General features: G+C 34.9%; 1 protein-coding gene and 1 non-coding gene across 2 annotated transcripts in view; one reads left to right on the forward strand and one right to left on the reverse strand.

The window, feature by feature from the left end:
* The first annotated feature begins 267 nt into the window (after nucleotides 1-267).
* LOC144371562 (U6 spliceosomal RNA) lies at nucleotides 268-374 on the forward strand. The gene has a single exon (XR_013431508.1). It is a non-coding gene; the product is annotated as a U6 spliceosomal RNA (small nuclear RNA).
* Nucleotides 375-11,978: 11,604 nt separating this feature from the next.
* Nucleotides 11,979-18,690, reverse strand: part of LOC144371422 (uncharacterized) — a 308,519-nt gene continuing 301,807 nt past the window's right edge. The window contains exons 2-3 of the mRNA XM_078033741.1: nucleotides 13,127-13,789; nucleotides 11,979-12,625 (exon numbers count right to left, since the gene is read on the reverse strand). Coding sequence (XP_077889867.1) covers nucleotides 11,979-12,625; nucleotides 13,127-13,789 — 1,310 coding nt within the window. The remainder of the gene's footprint in view (nucleotides 12,626-13,126; nucleotides 13,790-18,690) is intronic.

Raw genomic sequence — 18,690 nt, forward strand, 5'->3', positions numbered from 1 at the left:
ACATAAGATAAAAACATACATTAAACATAGGAGGCAATTGCACTCCTAGATATGAGTCCATTTATAGTGGCATATATATGAAATAGTACTGTAGGAAAAATGAATCTATAGTTTAAAAAAAAAGTTATCAGTGGTTGCCTGGAACAGGTGGTGAAGGAACTCACTAGGAAGGATCCCAAGGAAACCCCTTTTCTAGTGAAAAAACTGTTCTATATCTTGATTATGGTAGTTTTTACATGGGTATCTACATTTGTTAAAACTCAGAGTGTGCTTGCTTTGGCAGCACATATACTAAAATTGGAACAATACAGAAAAAATTAGCATGGTCCCTGAGCAAGGATGACACCCACATTTGTGAAGCATTCCATAGTTTTGTGGAACCAACCTTTCAACAGATGAATGGATAAAGAAACTGTGGTACATATATGAAATGGAATATTACTTATAGCCTTAAAAGAGAAAAAAATTATGGCATCTGCGGGTGAATGGGAATATCAGGTTAAGGGAAGTAAGCCAATCCCAAAAACCAAAAGCTGTATGTTCTCTCTGAAAGTGGATGCTGACCCATAATGGGGGTAAGGTGGGTGGTAAGAGGCATGGAAAGAATGGAGGAACTTTGACTGGGCAAAGGGGAGGTAGGACAGGTGAGGGGGCATAGGGATAGGAAAGATGGTGGAATGAGATGAACCTTATTACCCGAGGTACATGTAGGAATACAAATGTGTTGTGTACAACTAGGAAAAGTTTTGTTCCATTTATATACAATGAATCGAAATGCATTCTGCTATCATGTATAACCAATTAGAACAAATTAAAAAAAACTCACTGATATTGGCTATCAAGGAATTACTGTTAAGTTGGGTGATGGCCCGTGGGTTCATTATACTATTCTCTGTGCTTTTCTTTAAAGCTTTTCTAATTAAATTTATTTTTTAACTAGTACATAGAAACAAACATTATAATTATTGAAGTAGGTAACATGACATTTTGATGCATGATTACACTATGTAACGTTTAAATCAGTTAAATATATCTACCTCCTCAAACATCATTTCTCTATGGTAAAACTTTCACAACCTTTTCTTCTAGTATTCTAAAATGTACAGTATGTTATGGTTACCTATAGTCCCCTACTATTCTCTCTGCTCTTATTTGAAAGTTTCCATGATAAAAATACTAAAAATAATTTTTAAATTAAGATATAACTTCAAATATTTAAAGGATTTCTATGTAGAAAAGAATTCAGTTTTATAGAGGAAATCATGTGGAGGAAAATTTGGAGTCAATACAAGGATGAACTAGACAACAGAAGAACATATAGCCTTGTAAGAGAGTGACTCATGCTAGGAAATACTGGTGTACAGGCCTCATAACTACTCGTCAGGGCCACAGTAAAGAAAATAATAGCAATGAGTGAGAAACTAGATTAACAGCCTTCCAAGGTTTCTTCTAACACTAAGATTCTACTAAGATTCCATTGATCAATGAACCTGATTGGTGCACATCTCCCAAACACATCAGAGCCTATTACTCTCCAGTCCTATCAGATATCATACTACTTGTTTAAGATTTTACATTGATTTGTTCATAATTTTTGCATATATTTGTTAAGTCTTTTTCTTAAGGCTTTCAAAAATCACAATCATGCCTTACACCTGTTAGACTCTTTTCGTCCTCACACAATGTCCTGTACATACTGGGCCATCAAAATGCCTTTTTGAAATCTCCTTTAAAATCAGTCTTTTAACATTGTGCCTCTTCTTTGCCACTCACATCTATGTCTTACCTATCACCGTACAATCACTGACACACCTGCACCACATTCGTGTCCCCCGAACTAGACCTAGAGGAGGGCTCTGTGCATACCTAAAAATATGAATAAAGAAATCCTTCCCATATCGTGAGGCTGTTAACTTTCCAAGTGATGCTGATTCATTCTGATAATCAAATTATGACTGTGGAAGACTGCTTTAATCACTGGAAATATCATTATTCTAACTGCCTGGCTTGTACATACCCCTTACCCAGGTGGCTGCCACCATCATGAACAAACATGGAGCCAACTGAAAAATGATTTGTTTCTCCCCACCACATCTTTTCCACCCTGGTGGTCTTTCCTCCCCAGGTATTCATTGATTTATACCACCTTCTGACTGCCTACATGAGAATTAGGGGGTGCGTAGGGGTAAAACCCTTCAAAATGCCAGACACCTCACCAGACATTTTACCTTGTCAAATCATTTAATTCTTATGATTGGAGTAAGCATTATCTACATTTTTCAGGTGAGGAAAACTTTTTTCAAAAGTTTAGTTATTTGCCCAAACTTCTAAATGATAAGCTTGGGATTTGAAACCACATCTACCTGGCTTCAAAATCTATACATTTTACAAGGAAAACAACAACATCATCTTTCTTACACAAGCTTTGAAATAACACAATCTACAGGAAACAACTTCAGTTGAGGAGGATTACTGTCACAAAGGCCCTAGGACCTCCAACCTCTAAAAGCTTTCTCATTCCTATAATTAAATTCTAAAAGTCCAATATCAACAAATACCAATGGGGGGGAGGTAAGTCCTAAAATGCTTAGATAAGCTTCTAGACAGATTAAATGTCTTGTTTGAATCATGATTTTCTTTAGAAAGATCAGCCTTAAGTGACTCTTTCTAAGAAACAGATCTAACCTAATTCCTTTTCATTCTTAAAACTTTCTAAGGATCCCCACTATTAATGGTCTAATGCTACTTTGGCTCATGACTTCAGTTAAGATTTGCTGGCCTCTCCAACAGGCCCATCCCCCTCCAACTTCACACTTTACAACACCAACTATTCACATTCTCCTGCCCTCCCCAAATATCCTTTCTTCATGTTTCCATTTCTCTGAACACATTTCTTCTGACTGCCAGCTTCCCCCACCACCCCAGCCTGTCTAATCAACAACAAACCACATGTCAGACTCCTGTTTGCCCTTTGCCTGTGCTTCAAACACATCTCAACCACTTTCTGACCTTATTGATCACCCTTCCAACCATAATAAATGCATTTATGGACAATAATGTTCTACCATCGAATAAATACCTCTCTTTCTGCCATTATCTTACTGTGTTTCAAGTGAATGCTGTTATCTCCCTGCCAGAATGAAAGGTTCTGAGGGGAAGAACCAAGTTTTTATAGGTGTGCAAATGTCCAGCCTTGGTAGACAGCAAATCTTCCTCATGTGCTAAACCAAGTAGCCATTAAAGCCACACCCCTATGGCTTTTGTTTCAGGAGCTATCTACTCAAAGGATCAGGAGTAATTTTCATAAAGACATTTTAAGTTCTTCACTTCATGACCAGAAGCCACTTAAAAACTAGTAAATAATCAACATTCTAATTGAAGAAACTATGTCAAACTTACCATCTTAGACAAATAAAGCAAGAATGAATGTAACAAGAAAAGTATGGTGGTGGCATCTTCTGGCTCTTCCACCTTTATCTCTAGTTGGTTTTCTGTATCAGCAGCATCAACAGGAGTACCTTCTGTTATAAGTAGCTCTAAAATTGAAAGGGGAAATGGCTATTTTATTTTATGCTATAGAATAAGAATTGTCTCTCTTCAGTTTCAATATTCATCAAGTGTTTCACTAAATATATGAGTCACAGTGCCTGGAATATTTGGCTCTCCTAAAGACAATTAACACAGAGAAGAAAACTTCAAAATCCTAATTAGAGCTATTAGACCCTTCAATTATAAAATGAACAATCTGCAGTCTACTCTCCACTACTTCCATGGCCATACAACTGCTACCAGAACAATATTTACTCAAGGGAAAATTTAAAACCAGAGATATATAGACCAGGGTCACATTCAACAAACATGGATTTAGTGCTGGTGAATCCTTGTGTTTAAAATTTTAGGAAAGCTGAAAGAGAGGAAGTCTTGGTTTGCAGATTTGCAGGTGGAATGAGCCAAGGCTTAACACAGTATCTGGCACCTGGCAGAGATACTCAACAATTATTTATTGAATGGACAGATGACAGCTATTTAAAAAGAACACAGTAATATCAAGAGAGACTAAAGGGAATTGGATACAGACCTGCATTTAGGCTCTGTGAATGAGGTAGAATTCCAGTAAGAACTGAGAGCTTGTAGGGGTGGAATTTCAGTATGAGTTACAGCCTGGGATACGTTTGATTAAACAGCAGGAGTCCAACATGCAGTTATTAAGAAGTTGGACCAGTTGCTTCTAAGGTCTTTCTCAACCCTGAGATTCCCATTCACTACTATTTTTTTAAGCTTTTGCCTAATTTTTTTTAGTTTAGTTTTTGATGGACCTTTATTTTATTTATTTGTATGCAGTGCTGAGAATCAAACCCAGTGCCTCACATGTTAGACAAGCGCTCTACCACTGAGCTACAACCCTAGGCCCTCCATTCACTATTGGTCTATGAATTTGACTGCTGGTGAAGTCTGCACCATTGGCTTAGCATCTCAGCAACCTGAGCGGGCTGGCTGAGGCGCGGCAGAGCCGGAGGGGACACACGCAAGGTCCTGAGGCTCTGTCACTCCTGCGCCCCACCCGTCATCCTATAACCCCCTAGCCCAGCCCACGGGGCAGGGGACCGGGGGATTGGAGCCCCATGCGGCCCCAAAGAGCCACCACAGAGACCCTGGGCGGCCCGCCCACCTGCGCACTCACTGCTGCATTCGTCGTCTGCACAGAGTTTGTGCTTCCACAAGGGCCAGCCGGTGCTCGGGTCCAGTTGGCCCGGCACTCGCCAGGTCAGCCACAGCACGAACAGCAAGAAGAGCAGCACTGGCGCTGCAGCCATATTGTGGTCACCTTGGGGAGTCGGTGACGGGGTGGAGTAGGCTGTGGCGGGCGTCAGGGGGCGGAGGCGGGGCTCAGGGGGGCGGGTGGGGTGGGTAGCAAAGCACAGAGGGGTGGCGCCCGGGAAGGCTTAAGCCTTTCCCAGGTGACACCTCAGCAGGGATATCTGGGGGTCAATCCACAGACTCTACTGGAGAACACACGGAGCTGGAGCTCCGTCCTTCTCTAGTCAAGACCTTCTCATGGACTGAAGACCTTCTCCTCTAGTCGCTGCCTTGGCAACTGGGACTCTCCTTCTCGTCCAATCACCTGCCTTTGCTTCTGTGCCCTCACAAGCGACCCTCCACATGATTCTAGTAGTCACCCACCCATCCCCCCCCCCCCCCCCGCCAACTGGTCCTTTCTTGCTTTCCTTAATGTCTCATTTCTGGTCCATCCTAAACTAGCCCACTCCACTTCACCATCACTCCCATCCCCCATTCCTGGTCTGGTACCTCCTTTTCTGAACTACCAAATCCCACCCCTGACTTGTCACAGCTAGTCTATGATTCCAGGCTCCCTCCCCTTCAATCTCCTTGAGGTTCCTTGAAGCCCCACCCCAAGATCCCTCTGATTAGGAAAGGGGAAGGTGAATGGAACTGTGAGTGAGGGTGTAAACTGGAGACAGTGGCCTGCTTTTGTTTTAAGGCGGGGACAGGTGGGGGCAGAGAGATGGACATTAGTCTTCAGGCTAAGATCTTGAGATTCTTATCTTTATCCATAAGGGAAGAAATTATTTAATTCAAAAGCATATTTTTAATTCTCATTTTGTGCTACCAAAGCCCTAGCATGGTGTGGGAGTGGATGAAAATCAAAAGACAAGATATCTGGTCCTGGTCGGAAAAAGTCCACAACTTAGTGGGAACCAACTGACAAAACCGATTGTCAGAGAAGAAAGCTAGTAGCTAACATTTCTTGAAAGCTTTATGTCCAGTTGTTATTCTGAAGGAAATTTTATTTTATTTTTTCTGACCTCTAAGAAGGATCTTACATTTTTCTACTTCCCTTTCCAAGACTATTCCCTCTTTTGCACTGTGTAATCTTGAATTTAAATCTGAATTAGTTGCATTGATTTTCCCTTGTGTTAATAGTCAAATTATGATACAATTTGAATTATTGAAATGCATATGGAGGGGTTTCTTTTCTTATTTTTAATCAAAACTCACGTTTTTTAAAATTAGCACCTAGGGGCCTATAGGTGGAGACTTAATATGTAGAGTCATCAGCATGATAATTGTGATTAAATAAACACAAATCAGTTCATGACAGATGATTTCACTTAGTATTATAATCAGCTTTCTCCTCTATAAAACAGCACAATTAGTCCTAAATTGACATTCACTAATTGTATATTAGAGTTTCAAGGAAAACAATGAATAGTTGGTGACTAGCATAATGATTGAGATGTGTTTTGACATCAGTAATTATTATTATTTTTAAGATGGGGGTCTTGCTATGTTGCCTAACCTGATCTCCAACACCTGGACTCAAGCAATCCTCCTGGCTTGGCCTTCTGAGTAGTTAGGACTACAAGTCACCAAACCAGCCCAGTAATTATTGTTTAGTAGATCTCTTTTTGGACACTAAAATCACTACTAATATGATTGTATATGTTTGAAATTGGTTTTAGGAGCAACATACAGATTTGATGCAACTCCCATCAAAATACCCATGAATTGGTGTGAATATACTTAGTATACAATGAGAGATATGAAAAATTGTGCTCTATATATGTAATATGAATTGTAAAGCATTCTGTTGTCATATATAAATTTAAAATAATAATAATAAATGTCATTTTTCCAGAACTAGAACAAACAGTCCTGAAATCCATTTGGAAGAATAAAATATTCAGAATAGCCAAAACAATTCTAAGTCAATAAAGCAAGCTGGAGGCATCATCACAATACCTGACTTCAAATTGTACTACAAAGCTATGGAAATAACCACTGCATGGCTCTGTCATAAAACCAGATACATAGACCAATGGGAAAGAAGAGAAGACACAGAAAAAGATCCAACACAGTTAACACTCATCTGATTCTTGACAAAGATGCCAAAAACATATTGGGAGAAAAGACAGGCTTTAAACAAGTGGTGCCAGGAAAATTGGTTATCCATATGTAGACAAATAAGATTAGACCCTGTACAAACTTGAAAGAGATCAAAAGCCCAGGAATTAGACCAGAAACTATGCAAATCCTTGGAAGAAAATATACATTTGAGACTCCAGCATATAGGTACAGGCAATGACTTTCTTATTAGAACTCCTAAAGCTCAGAAAATAATGACAAAAGTTAATAAACAGAATGGCATCAAATTAAAAAGCTTCTGCACAGCAAAGGAAACAATTAGTAACATGAAGAAAGAACCTAAGGAATTGGAGAAAATATATTTGCTAACTACTCTTTTTTTTTTTTTAAGAGAGTGAGAGAGAATTTTTTAATATTTATTTTTTAGTTTTTGGCGGACACAACATCTTTGTTTGTATGTGATGCTGAGGATCGAATCTGGACTGCATGCATGCCAGGCGAGCGTGCTACCGCACAGTGCACTTAAATCTTCAGAACTACGTATTCAAAAAATATTTTTATTTATAAGTTGTAGTTGGACACAATACCTTTATTTTGTTTAACTACTCATTTATATGTGGTGCTGAGAATTGAACTCAGATTCTTGCATGTGACAGGTGAGCACTCTACCACTGAGTCATACCGCCAGCCTCTCAGATAATATTTTTATGCATTTATATCTCTTTTTATACATTAGACTGTTTCTGGTATTTTTCTATAACATTATAAAACAGACTAACACAACATCTGTTTTTTTATTTCTAAAGAAGACAGGTGAGACTTTGCAATGTATTACTGAAAAATTCTGTAAAATCTTTAGAATAAAAACTGTTATGCATTCACTGAGTGACTTTTAGTGAGTGATTAAATATCTTTGAGTCTAAGGCATCTTACTATGAGAGTGAGTAGAACATCTAAGTTTACATGTTAAAAGCTCTGGTATAGTTTAGATGGTAATGGCTTAGCACTTCTGATACTTATTTTTTTTTTATATTTCAAAGGTGATATCTTGTGTTTCTTATATTCCTCATGGTGCTTAGGTTAATGTATTACCATTTACTTTGGGACTCAAATATGAGGAATTTATTGTTTAGTAAAGCAAAAACAAGAGTTGTTCCTTAGAATATAGCAAAGACTCTATGAGAATGTTTATTTTTAATGGGAAGAATTGTCTCATTGCTAAAGATTATATAGGGAATTTACATTTTGATGACACCCAATAATCAGAAATGGTCTGAACTGATTAGATCAAAACCATTAGAAAACCAGGAATAAATAGGTAGATTAAAAAATAGGTTTTTCTAGCCCCATTTTTAGTCTCCTATTAGAGTACAAATTATAGTATTTTTTACCAGGGAAAGGACTCAAACACATTTACAGCCTCCTGTAATCACACAAGTCACCATCAATCATAATAACATTGTAGGAAAATAAATGTAGATCTTCACAGGCAGAAAAATCAAATACAAAAAGTGCAATTTGCCTTATGCAAAAAAGATCTCTCCATTTAGGTCATACTTTTTTAGCTCCCAGGTAACATATTTTTTGCTCAAGATATTCAACCAGAAGAAAGTGGATTTGTTTTATGCTAGATGAGTTAAGAGTAAACATATTTTGATTTGGGTTTCAGTTGTTTCAAGTATGATGGCTTGCTCAGGAAAACAATGCAGGAGATTTTGTCCTCCACTTCACCCAAATTGTATGGAAAAATCATTTTTTTAAAAAAAAATTAAAAGTAGAAGCCACAGGCAATCTACAGCAGGTATTGAAATGTCATGATGAGACACCAAACTGCAGTTGTTTTTCTCATATTTTTGTATCATTGATTGCTGTGGAATTTGAATATTTAAAATATAAAAACTATATTTAAAAATAAACACTAATTTTTTTTTGTATTTTAAGGTAATTTTAAGGCTCATAGCCTAAGGTCATAATACACAGTATAATCACCTCATTTTTTTCTAATGTAATCCCAAGACAAAGGAGTTGTGATATATTTTTCATGAAAAACAATTATTTTTACTAAGCAAAATTATGTTGTTCCATGTATCATACTTTTCTATCCATTATATGTTAGGCCTTAAAATTTGCAGAAGTGAATGCCTTGATGGGGCTGACAATAGGTTTAGATTATGTTGTCCTGGTGAATATTGTGGCATAATATAGGGAGGATGAACCAGAAGATTTCTGAAATTTTGTATTTTTGTGGCTGGAAACTGTTGAAAGGTACATCATTGTTATTAATGAAAAAGACTGACTAAAAACAGCAATGTTTTTTAAGCATACATACGTAAACAAATTCTTTGTTAAGCAAAAATGCCCTGTGCAGCCATGGCTGCAATACATGATACTTAGACTCTGGTAATCTCAGTTCTTTTTTTTTTTTTTTAACTGTAACTAGTAAAATTTTCTACCTCAATAAATCTCACTCTATTTCTTTTCTTGCTTTTTAAACCAGAAGAGCAATACTTGTCTTTTTTAACTTTCTGGATTGTTTCCCAATTTGACTGTAATAAAATAAGCAGAATACTTTTGGAAAATATTACAAAGCATACAAATGGAAGTGAATAATCTTTGCTTACTTTGTGACACTTTTTCTTTCAAATGATGTTTTACCTCCAAGTGGATAACTTATCTTCCTTAAATTACCTTTAACTGATTATATGTCCATTTTTCCCTAGCATTTGAAAACACACTTCATCCACTATTGGTCTCTTCCTTAAGTATTTACAAGTTTTTATTTCTATATCATTGTGTGTTGATCTAATTAATATTTCTTCTCATTTAGTGTAGTTTCATGTATAATTAAATTGTTATAAGTATGTCTATATTGGAGAGTGTACAATTTCTTCAGATCTTGTTCTTTTTTGTTAAAGAATTTTTTAATATTTATTTTTTAGTTTTCAGCAGAAACATCTTTGCTTTGTATGTGGTGCTGAGGATGGAACCTGGGCCGCACACATGCCAGGCGAGCGTACTACCGCTTGAGCCACATCCCCAGCCCTCAGACCTTGTTCTTAAGCATATGTTGCCGTAAACTCTGTTCTTCATGAATTATATGTAATGTTTATAAAATTGTGAATGATATTCAATATGATTTTTGTATGGATTCTGAGTATAAGAAGCTTTTACCCTATTGTAGCTGAAAAGTCAACATTTTATGATAATAAACGTAATCTTTACATAAAACCTTCTCAGTTTACCTCTTACTACTTGGTCCTCAGAAAATGAAACTATAAAACATAGCTCATTGATCATTTTGTCATAAGTATAAGGACTCACTCAACCTTGACTCCACATCCATTTCTCTAATTTCTGCCCTGAAATAACACTACCTATAGAATAACAAGAATGTAACAATTTGCTAATGTACATGAAAACACTGATCATTGACCTCATTCATAGAAAAATGAAAAGTCTTCAATGAGGATGAAGTCTGGAAGGCCATTATGCACACAAGAAAGATAAAGCTCTTCTCTCCTGTAAGAGCTACCTTTAACTTTGTGGAAATTCAGTCTATTAAAATCACTAGGAAATGTTAAAATGTTAAAAAGTTAAAATATTAAAATTTATAATTCAAGATATGAAAATCTGGTGCTAATTTTCCTATATCTATATCTTTCTTATAACTCTTAATTTCACCATAAATACAAACAGAAAAAAAATAATGATCAAACTTAAGCAAATTGTATTCCACATTAAGTTTATTTAAAATGTGTAGAAGTATTAACAGATGCTAGAGTATTATTTACTCAACAGTATGTTTTATTGTAACATACAACATTTAGTCAAGTGGGACACTATTATATCTGTCATTTAAAAACAGGATGCAATACATGAGTGTTAACATATCAACAAATATTCAGTTATAAAGACATATTGCATACATAAGGTAAATATAGGTAAAAAAAAAAAGCACTGTAAACCTGGCATGATGGTCCATGCTTTTAATCCAAGCAAATTTGGAAGCTGAGTAGTTTCATAGTATAAATTCAGCCTCAGCAACCTAGTGTGGTTTCAAGCAACTTAGCAATTCAGTCTCAACATTTGAAAAAGTGGAAAGAGGGCTTAAGAATGTGCCTCAGTGTATAAAAATACCTAAACTTAAACTGAAATACAACAAAAAATTAAAGTTTAAAATATTACACTTCAGTGTTAAACATCAAAAATAGATTTCATATAATTCTTTTCTTAGTATTCAAAGGTGAAAATAGTAATTTTTGATTTAGAAAACACAATTATATTCTTTCAAAGATGATGTTTCTTCACTATGTATGTATGTTATTTATGACTGATATTTCTAAAAAATAACTTGATAATGCTTAATAAATTTAAGCAAAAGCTAAAGACAACTACTTGTTTTCTAAACTTAAATGAGTTTAGTATTTTACTGATCCTCATATACATCAAGGTAAAGTATATAGATAATAACTTTACTATACTCTCACATTTATTATAAATGTTACACTGTTATATAAGACATATATTTTGGACAAAATCTGTTAAATTTTTACTACTAGTATGAGTTTTCAGATGTTTAATGAATTTAAAATTGAAATACATTTTGGATATATTATTTAACTTTTTAGGGTTTCTGGGCACAATGAATTTTCCAAAATAAGCAGTGTTTAAGAAACATGTAGCTACATTTTTTTCCATTTGTATTTTCTCTAACCAGTATGTATCCACAGGTTCTGAGTATTGGTGAATAAATATTGGAGGCATTGACACATTGTCAACTTTCACATTTCAAAACATTCTCTAAGCTATAGTTATTGTGGTGAGGATTAAATGTTGTCCCTTTCTTAGAGTAATGGGCTCATTTGTATAGCTTCTCTCCAATGTGTTCTCTCTGATGTCTAGTAATATATGATATATAATTCAAAATTTTTCTACATTCTCTACATTTATGTCTTTCCAAAATAAATAGCCTAGTAGTGAAAATAATTGATTTCTTATTAAAATTTTGCTGCATTTTTTTCAATTTGTAAAGGTTCTTTTCTGTATAAATTCTGTTGTTAGCCCCACATTCTTTACATTTGTAGGACTTCTCTCTAGTGAGTTCTCCTGTGGCAAATAAGATGTGATTTGTGACCAAAAGCTTTGCCACATTCTGCACATTTGTAGGGCTTCTCTCCAGTGTGAGTTCTCCTGTGGTGAATAAGGGTTGATTTTTGACAAAAAGCTTTGCCACATTCTGTACATTTGTAGGGCTTCTCTCCAGTGTGAGTTCTGCTGTGGCAAATAAGGCTTGATTTTTGACCAAAAGCTTTGCCACATTCTGTACATTTGTGGGGCTTCTCTCCAGTGTGAGTTCTCCTGTGGCAAATGAGGTATGATTTGTGACGAAAAGCTTTGCCACAATCTGTACATTTGTAGGGCTTCTCTCCAGTGTGAGATCTGCTGTGGTAAATTAGGTGTGATTTTCGACTAAAAGCTTTGCCACAGTCTTTACATTTGTAGGGCTTCTCTCCAGTGTGAGTTCTCCTGTGGTGAATAAGGGTTGATTTTTGACAAAAAGCTTTGCCACATTCTGTACATTTGTAGGGCTTCTCTCCAGTGTGAGTTCTGCTGTGGCAAATAAGGCTTGATTTTTGACCAAAAGCTTTGCCACATTCTGTACATTTGTGGGGCTTCTCTCCAGTGTGAGTTCTCCTGTGGCAAATGAGGTATGATTTTTGACGAAAAGCTTTGCCACAATCTGTACATTTGTAGGGCTTCTCTCCAGTGTGAGATCTGCTGTGGTAAATTAGGTGTGATTTTCGACTAAAAGCTATGCCACAATTTTTACATTTGTAGGGCTTCTCTCCAGTGTGAGTACTCCTGTGGCAAATAAGGCCTGAATTTTGACCAAAAGCTTTGCCACAGTCTTTACATTTGTAGGGCTTCTCTCCAGTGTGAGATCTGCTGTGGTAAATTAGGTGTGATTTTTGACTAAAAGCTTTGCCACAATCTTTACATTTGTAGGGATTCTCTCCTGTGTGAGCACTTCTGTGGCAAATAAGGCTTGATTTTTGACCAAAAGCTTTGCCACATTCTATACATTTTTGGGGATTCTCTCCAGTGTGAGATCTGCTGTGGCAAATAAGGCTTGATTTTTGACCAAAAGCTTTGCCACAATCTTTACATTTGTAGGGCTTCTCTCCAGTGTGAGTTCTCCTGTGGCAAATAAGGCCTGAATTTTTACCAAAAGCTTTGCCACAGTCTTTACATTTGTAGGGCTTCTCTCCAGTGTGAGATCTGATGTGGTAAATTAGGTGTGATTTTTGACTAAAAGCTTTGCCACAATCTTTACATTTGTAGGGCTTCTCTCCAGTGTGAGTTCTGCTGTGGCAAATAAGGCTTGATTTTTGACCAAAAGCTTTGCCACATTCTGTACATTTGTGGGGCTTCTCTCCAGTGTGAGTTCTCTTGTGGCAAATGAGGTATGATTTTTGACGAAAAGCTTTGCCACAATCTGTACATTTGTAGGGCTTCTCTCCAGTGTGAGATCTGCTGTGGTAAATTAGGTGTGATTTTCGACTAAAAGCTTTGCCACAGTCTTTACATTTGTAGGGCTTCTCTCCAGTGTGAGTTTTTTTGTGGCAAATAAGGCTTGACTTTTGACCAAAAGCTTTGCCACATTCTGTACATTTGTGGGGCTTCTCTCCAGTGTGAGATCTGCTGTGGTAAATTAGGTGTGATTTTCGACTAAAAGCTTTGCCACAGTCTTTACATTTGTAGGGCTTCTCTCCAGTGTGAGTTTTTCTGTGGCAAATAAGGCTTGATTTTTGACCAAAAGCTTTGCCACATTCTGTGCATTTGTGGGTCTTCTCTCCAGTGTGAGTTCCTCTGTGGCTAATAAGGTGTGATTTTTGACCAAAAGCTTTGGCACATACTTGACATTTGTAGGGCTTTTCTCCATTGTGGTTTCCTCTGTGGTAAATAAGACTTTTTTTTCTACTAAAAGCTTTGCCACATTCTCTATATTTGTAGGGCCTCTCTTCAGTATAAATTCTCTGGTGGAGAACAAAACCTGATTTTTTATATGATTTCTGGTGTTCCCTCTCACTTGTAGTTTTCCCAATTTTCTTTTGTGGTAAATATTCAAGATTACAACTTATACATTTTGCACTTATTACTTCATGAAATATATGTTTTAGGCCCTTTTCTGGTAAATATACTTGGGTATGATTAGGAGTCATGGCTGAAATAGACAAAAATAAAAACAATACCTATTAGACTGCGATAAATATATTTTGCATATGTAACATAAAATTAAGGTAAAGTAATTACATCAGGAGTGTAGCATATTAGTAATTCCAAAGTCACCATAAATCCAAATTATATATTAGTTAAATAAAAAATGTACAGACAAAATTATATTGAGAATATTACCAAAATTATTGTAGAGACCACAGTATCCAAGAGGAGTACATCATTAAGAAGAGTAATATAATAAAGTGTAGAAAAGTATTATTAACAGCCTTTTTTTCCTTCATAAGATAGTATTGTGTATTTAGGAAATATTTACCAGCTACCTTCACTGTCAGTAGAACAAGAGAAATGTAAAACATATACAAACATTTCTGGCTTTTTAAAGAATGTCCAAAAAATGTTTGTGGTCTACCATGACATAGACATGAAAATAACTAGTAGATTTTGAGTGATAATACCATAAATACTCAACAAGGTTAAAGAGGCAATGGACTCTTAAAAAGAAATATGAACAAAAAATTTACTAAGAAATATACACATATATGTCTATAAAATTTATCATAAAAACATTTTTTAAAGGACTATAAAAACCTTGCATAGCCTATGGCCATAATATTTGGATGAATTCAGCACATGACAGTAAAGTATATTAAATTAATTTTTATAATTTCACATTCATGTGATATGAGAATTTCCTTTATTGACAAATACATCTTTGTTCATCTATAAATATATCATGGTATTTTATACTATGTACAAGTTAAAATGAATAAATAGAATGAATTAACACAAGAATTATTTCATATAATTATCAATTTTGTTCCTACGGGTATTATATTCCTTCTACTAGTATTTATGAAGAACATAATACACTCACTATGTGGTAAAATAAAACTCTTGACCCTATTATGCTCAATAAATAAAAATATGGAGACTTTCACTATAATATCAACCCTACACAAAACACAGTACCTGGTGAGCAAAATTTTGCTCACTAAATTTCTGAGTTCCACATGTGAATCAAATGCTCGTTCAACTTAATATCTGCCTGCCACCTTTCACTTAATTCAAAGTCCTGCATATATTTCTTATAACACTTATAACATCTACTGATGGCTCCTTTAATGAACAAATAAAAAACAGTACAGCAAATATAAACAAAGAGAAGCATGGCTAAATCCAAGTGACAAAAAAGAAAAAAAAACATTAAGAATTTAACATAAGGAGATTGACAGTTATGAATTACTCAAAGAACACTAAATAACTATTTTAAAAAGTTTAGGGAGTGAAATTGAAAAATATTAACATCAATGAGCACAATGTTTATGTAAAAAATTCTTTAAGAAAAAATTAGAGGGGCATTACTAGTGTGCAAATTTGAAATTCTACCAATATGGGAGAGGCTTATCAAGCAGTACCAAGTTTAAGAAAAGTCTAAGCAACTTGTACAATACTGTAAAAATTAAAAATCTATAGGATATATAAAGAGAAGTGTTATATATGTATATATACTGTGTTTTGTGTAGGGTTAATATTATAGTCAAAGACTCCATATATTATTTCACATTTCCTATATATATAGGAAGTGTGAAAAGAATCCAAGCATACCACAATAAAAAAAAAAGATCCAGAAATTAAATCACTAATCAAAATAAATAAATAAATATATATATATATAACAAAATAAAATTATAATGATTCATTCACTTCAAAATATTTATGATTACTAATGCATTATTTTAAAACATAAAACAAAAGAAAAAATTGCTAACAGAATCGAATCTAAAAAATGAAAATTTCAAGTCAGTTCCAGCAGAGAGCATGGAAATAAACCAAGCATGATCTGCTTCTAGAGGCCCTATTTGTTTAGAGATGGATAATGCTCCTGCCTTTTCATCTTATCCTTTTGCACAATTTATAATCAATGAGATATAGTTTTAAATCATGAAATTTCTCATAATTCTTTTGGACAAGCTTTTGTTGAGTGAGCAAATTGTATCCTAATATGTTCCTTTTAAAACAGAAACAAACAAAGATCTAGCCTCTCTTATATTTATATACTTTAAATATTTTTTTATTTACAGGCAATGTGTTCAATATACAACATAAATTTAATACACAAAATTGTTCATCTGCATTGAATAGACATTTTATTCTCAAACAGCCATTACTAAAAAAAATTATGTAATACATGAGGTTCCATCTGACCAGCATTTTTGATCATGTGGGAAAAAGCATAGACTGCTACTCTTATGCCAACATGTCCTGTTTGGACTCTACCTTCATGCATGAAAAATAGCAACTATAAATGTACATCAGGGACTTCACAAGCTTATTTCTAAGTTTTATTTAACCCTGGAAGATAAGAGTTCATCCAAACAAGAGAATAATCATTCTTCTTAAAAGAGGAGGATCATTAAATTAGGACCCAAAGATACATGAATTCTAGTTAATTCTAGTTACTGGGAGGGGGAATATAAAACCATTAAGAGCCTCAGCTCAACAGGTGTTGACTAAAATGGGGTTAGAATGTACTCTAGATAACTTTGTTACTGCTTTGATTGATAAACTCACACAAAACTCTGTAAATGCTTTGGTCTTAATAACAATTTTGGTCTGTTTCTGTACACCATCTCTGGGAAAATTAGTACTGTCAGATCCTGGACTTCTAGAACCCATTATAATATCTTGACTCACTTGCATAATATTGTTATATACCTGCAAAAATGTCTCATTGTTGTCTTAGCAGAATAATGTGTCCTTACCATCCACATAGTATTTAATAGGTCACCATCCTGTGCAATTTATACATATAAGATCTATTCCTCTTGATAAAAACAGTGATGAGTCAGTGAAGCTTCTCTCTAAGGCAGAATGTAATAAGTCGATATTCTCTTTAGTGGGTTTACCTGGACTAGCTCTACAAAATTATAAAACTTCTATGAAACTCACCTATGCTATCATGAACAGTATTATTCATGCCTCCATGGATGTAAATATGCTTAATGAAGAACAAAAACAACATTGTCAACCCATACTTGACAATCATGCTAAAATTGATTGTCTGTTATTGTTACATCATAAAGGATATCAGAAGTTTAATAACATGTGTTCCTTCAATTTAAGTTATAATAGTAATTTTATTTCAAAGACTTAGATTACTTTAAACATATCATTCATAAGGTTGAACAAGATGATGGATTTTGGACTTGTTGGATTTGTTAACTTCATGTTTACTCAATTTCATGTGGGTCAAAAATATTCATAGGTGCATGTTTACTGATGTTGGAACTTCCTGTTGTCTATGTCTGCCCTATTTTTTGCCCCCACCAGCATTACGGAGATAAGTAATATTATTTATTTAAAAGGCCTTTAAAAAGAGGGGAGGTATTAGGTATTCTGACCTTGGAATAGACAGGAAAGTGTTGGAGTGATTGTAACTGGCACCCTGAGTCCCAAAATTGTAATGCCCAATAGTTTCTCCCTGAAGCTATTAAGACAACTCTACAGGTGCACTATCTAGTCTCTGTGGTAATGTCCTTAGGGAGAAGGGGCTCTATATTTGTATTAACTGTTCCTAATCTTGGATAGCTAGTACTTGGGCTTAAAGAAAAACTGGGTTAGAATGTATTAATGGTATTATAAAGTATGTAATTTTGGATTAATATATGTGCAGCTGTTAAGAGAGGTGGCCAGTAATTTTTTTTCTTTTTTTCTTTTCACTGTGTGTGTCTCTCTCTCTTCTCTTTGCTTCTTTAAAAGTTTCCTTACAAGAAGATTTGAAACAGATCATGCTGGCCCTCAAAACAAAAGGTAAGTTTTGATGGCTAATTTGAATAAACTGGGACATCACTAAAGAAGAAAACAGAGAACAAGGAATTCGAAAATGTGATAAATGTAGGGCAGTATGTGTTCAATGATTACAATCAAAATAAATAAATCTAAGCTTCTGAAAATTTCTTCTGCTGGATTTTTTCAACATTTTTTAGTTTGGTTTTCTCCTTGACATTTGAATGACTCAACTGTGTCCCCTGCTATGTGTAGTCTACAATAGTTTACATCACTAAATTATACTAGGTAATATCTAAAGTGAAGAATATCTGTACTTAAAATGCCCTTATGTCCTTTTTCATTGAAACACAAATCTGAAACTCATTCTTATAGAGAAGTTCACAGAAGATATACTCTGCAACAGAAGTAAATTAAATAATAATTAGTAGTTAATAATTTTAAAGGGAAATTAAACTTACCCAGGAAGGCAAAGTTTCTATAATTCTCTAGCATCACATCTCTATATAAATTTTTCTGAGCAGGCTGAAGGCATTCCCACTCCTCTTCAGTAAAATCAATGGCTATATCCATAAATGTTAACAGTTCCTAAAATAAGAGTAGGTAAATAAATAACACATTGACCACATGAACATTTGCACAGTCTGTAATGTAATTAAAGTTGAAATAAGAGTTAGTAGACTATCATATAGGTAGTGTACTTCTGCAGAAAAAGTGATTGAAGTTCAAAAAAGTATACATACACCAAATTTATGAAACACAATATAAAACTCAGGCATT

This window comes from Ictidomys tridecemlineatus, chromosome 16, assembly GCF_052094955.1.
Source record: "Ictidomys tridecemlineatus isolate mIctTri1 chromosome 16, mIctTri1.hap1, whole genome shotgun sequence".
Taxonomy (NCBI): Eukaryota; Metazoa; Chordata; class Mammalia; order Rodentia; family Sciuridae; genus Ictidomys; species Ictidomys tridecemlineatus.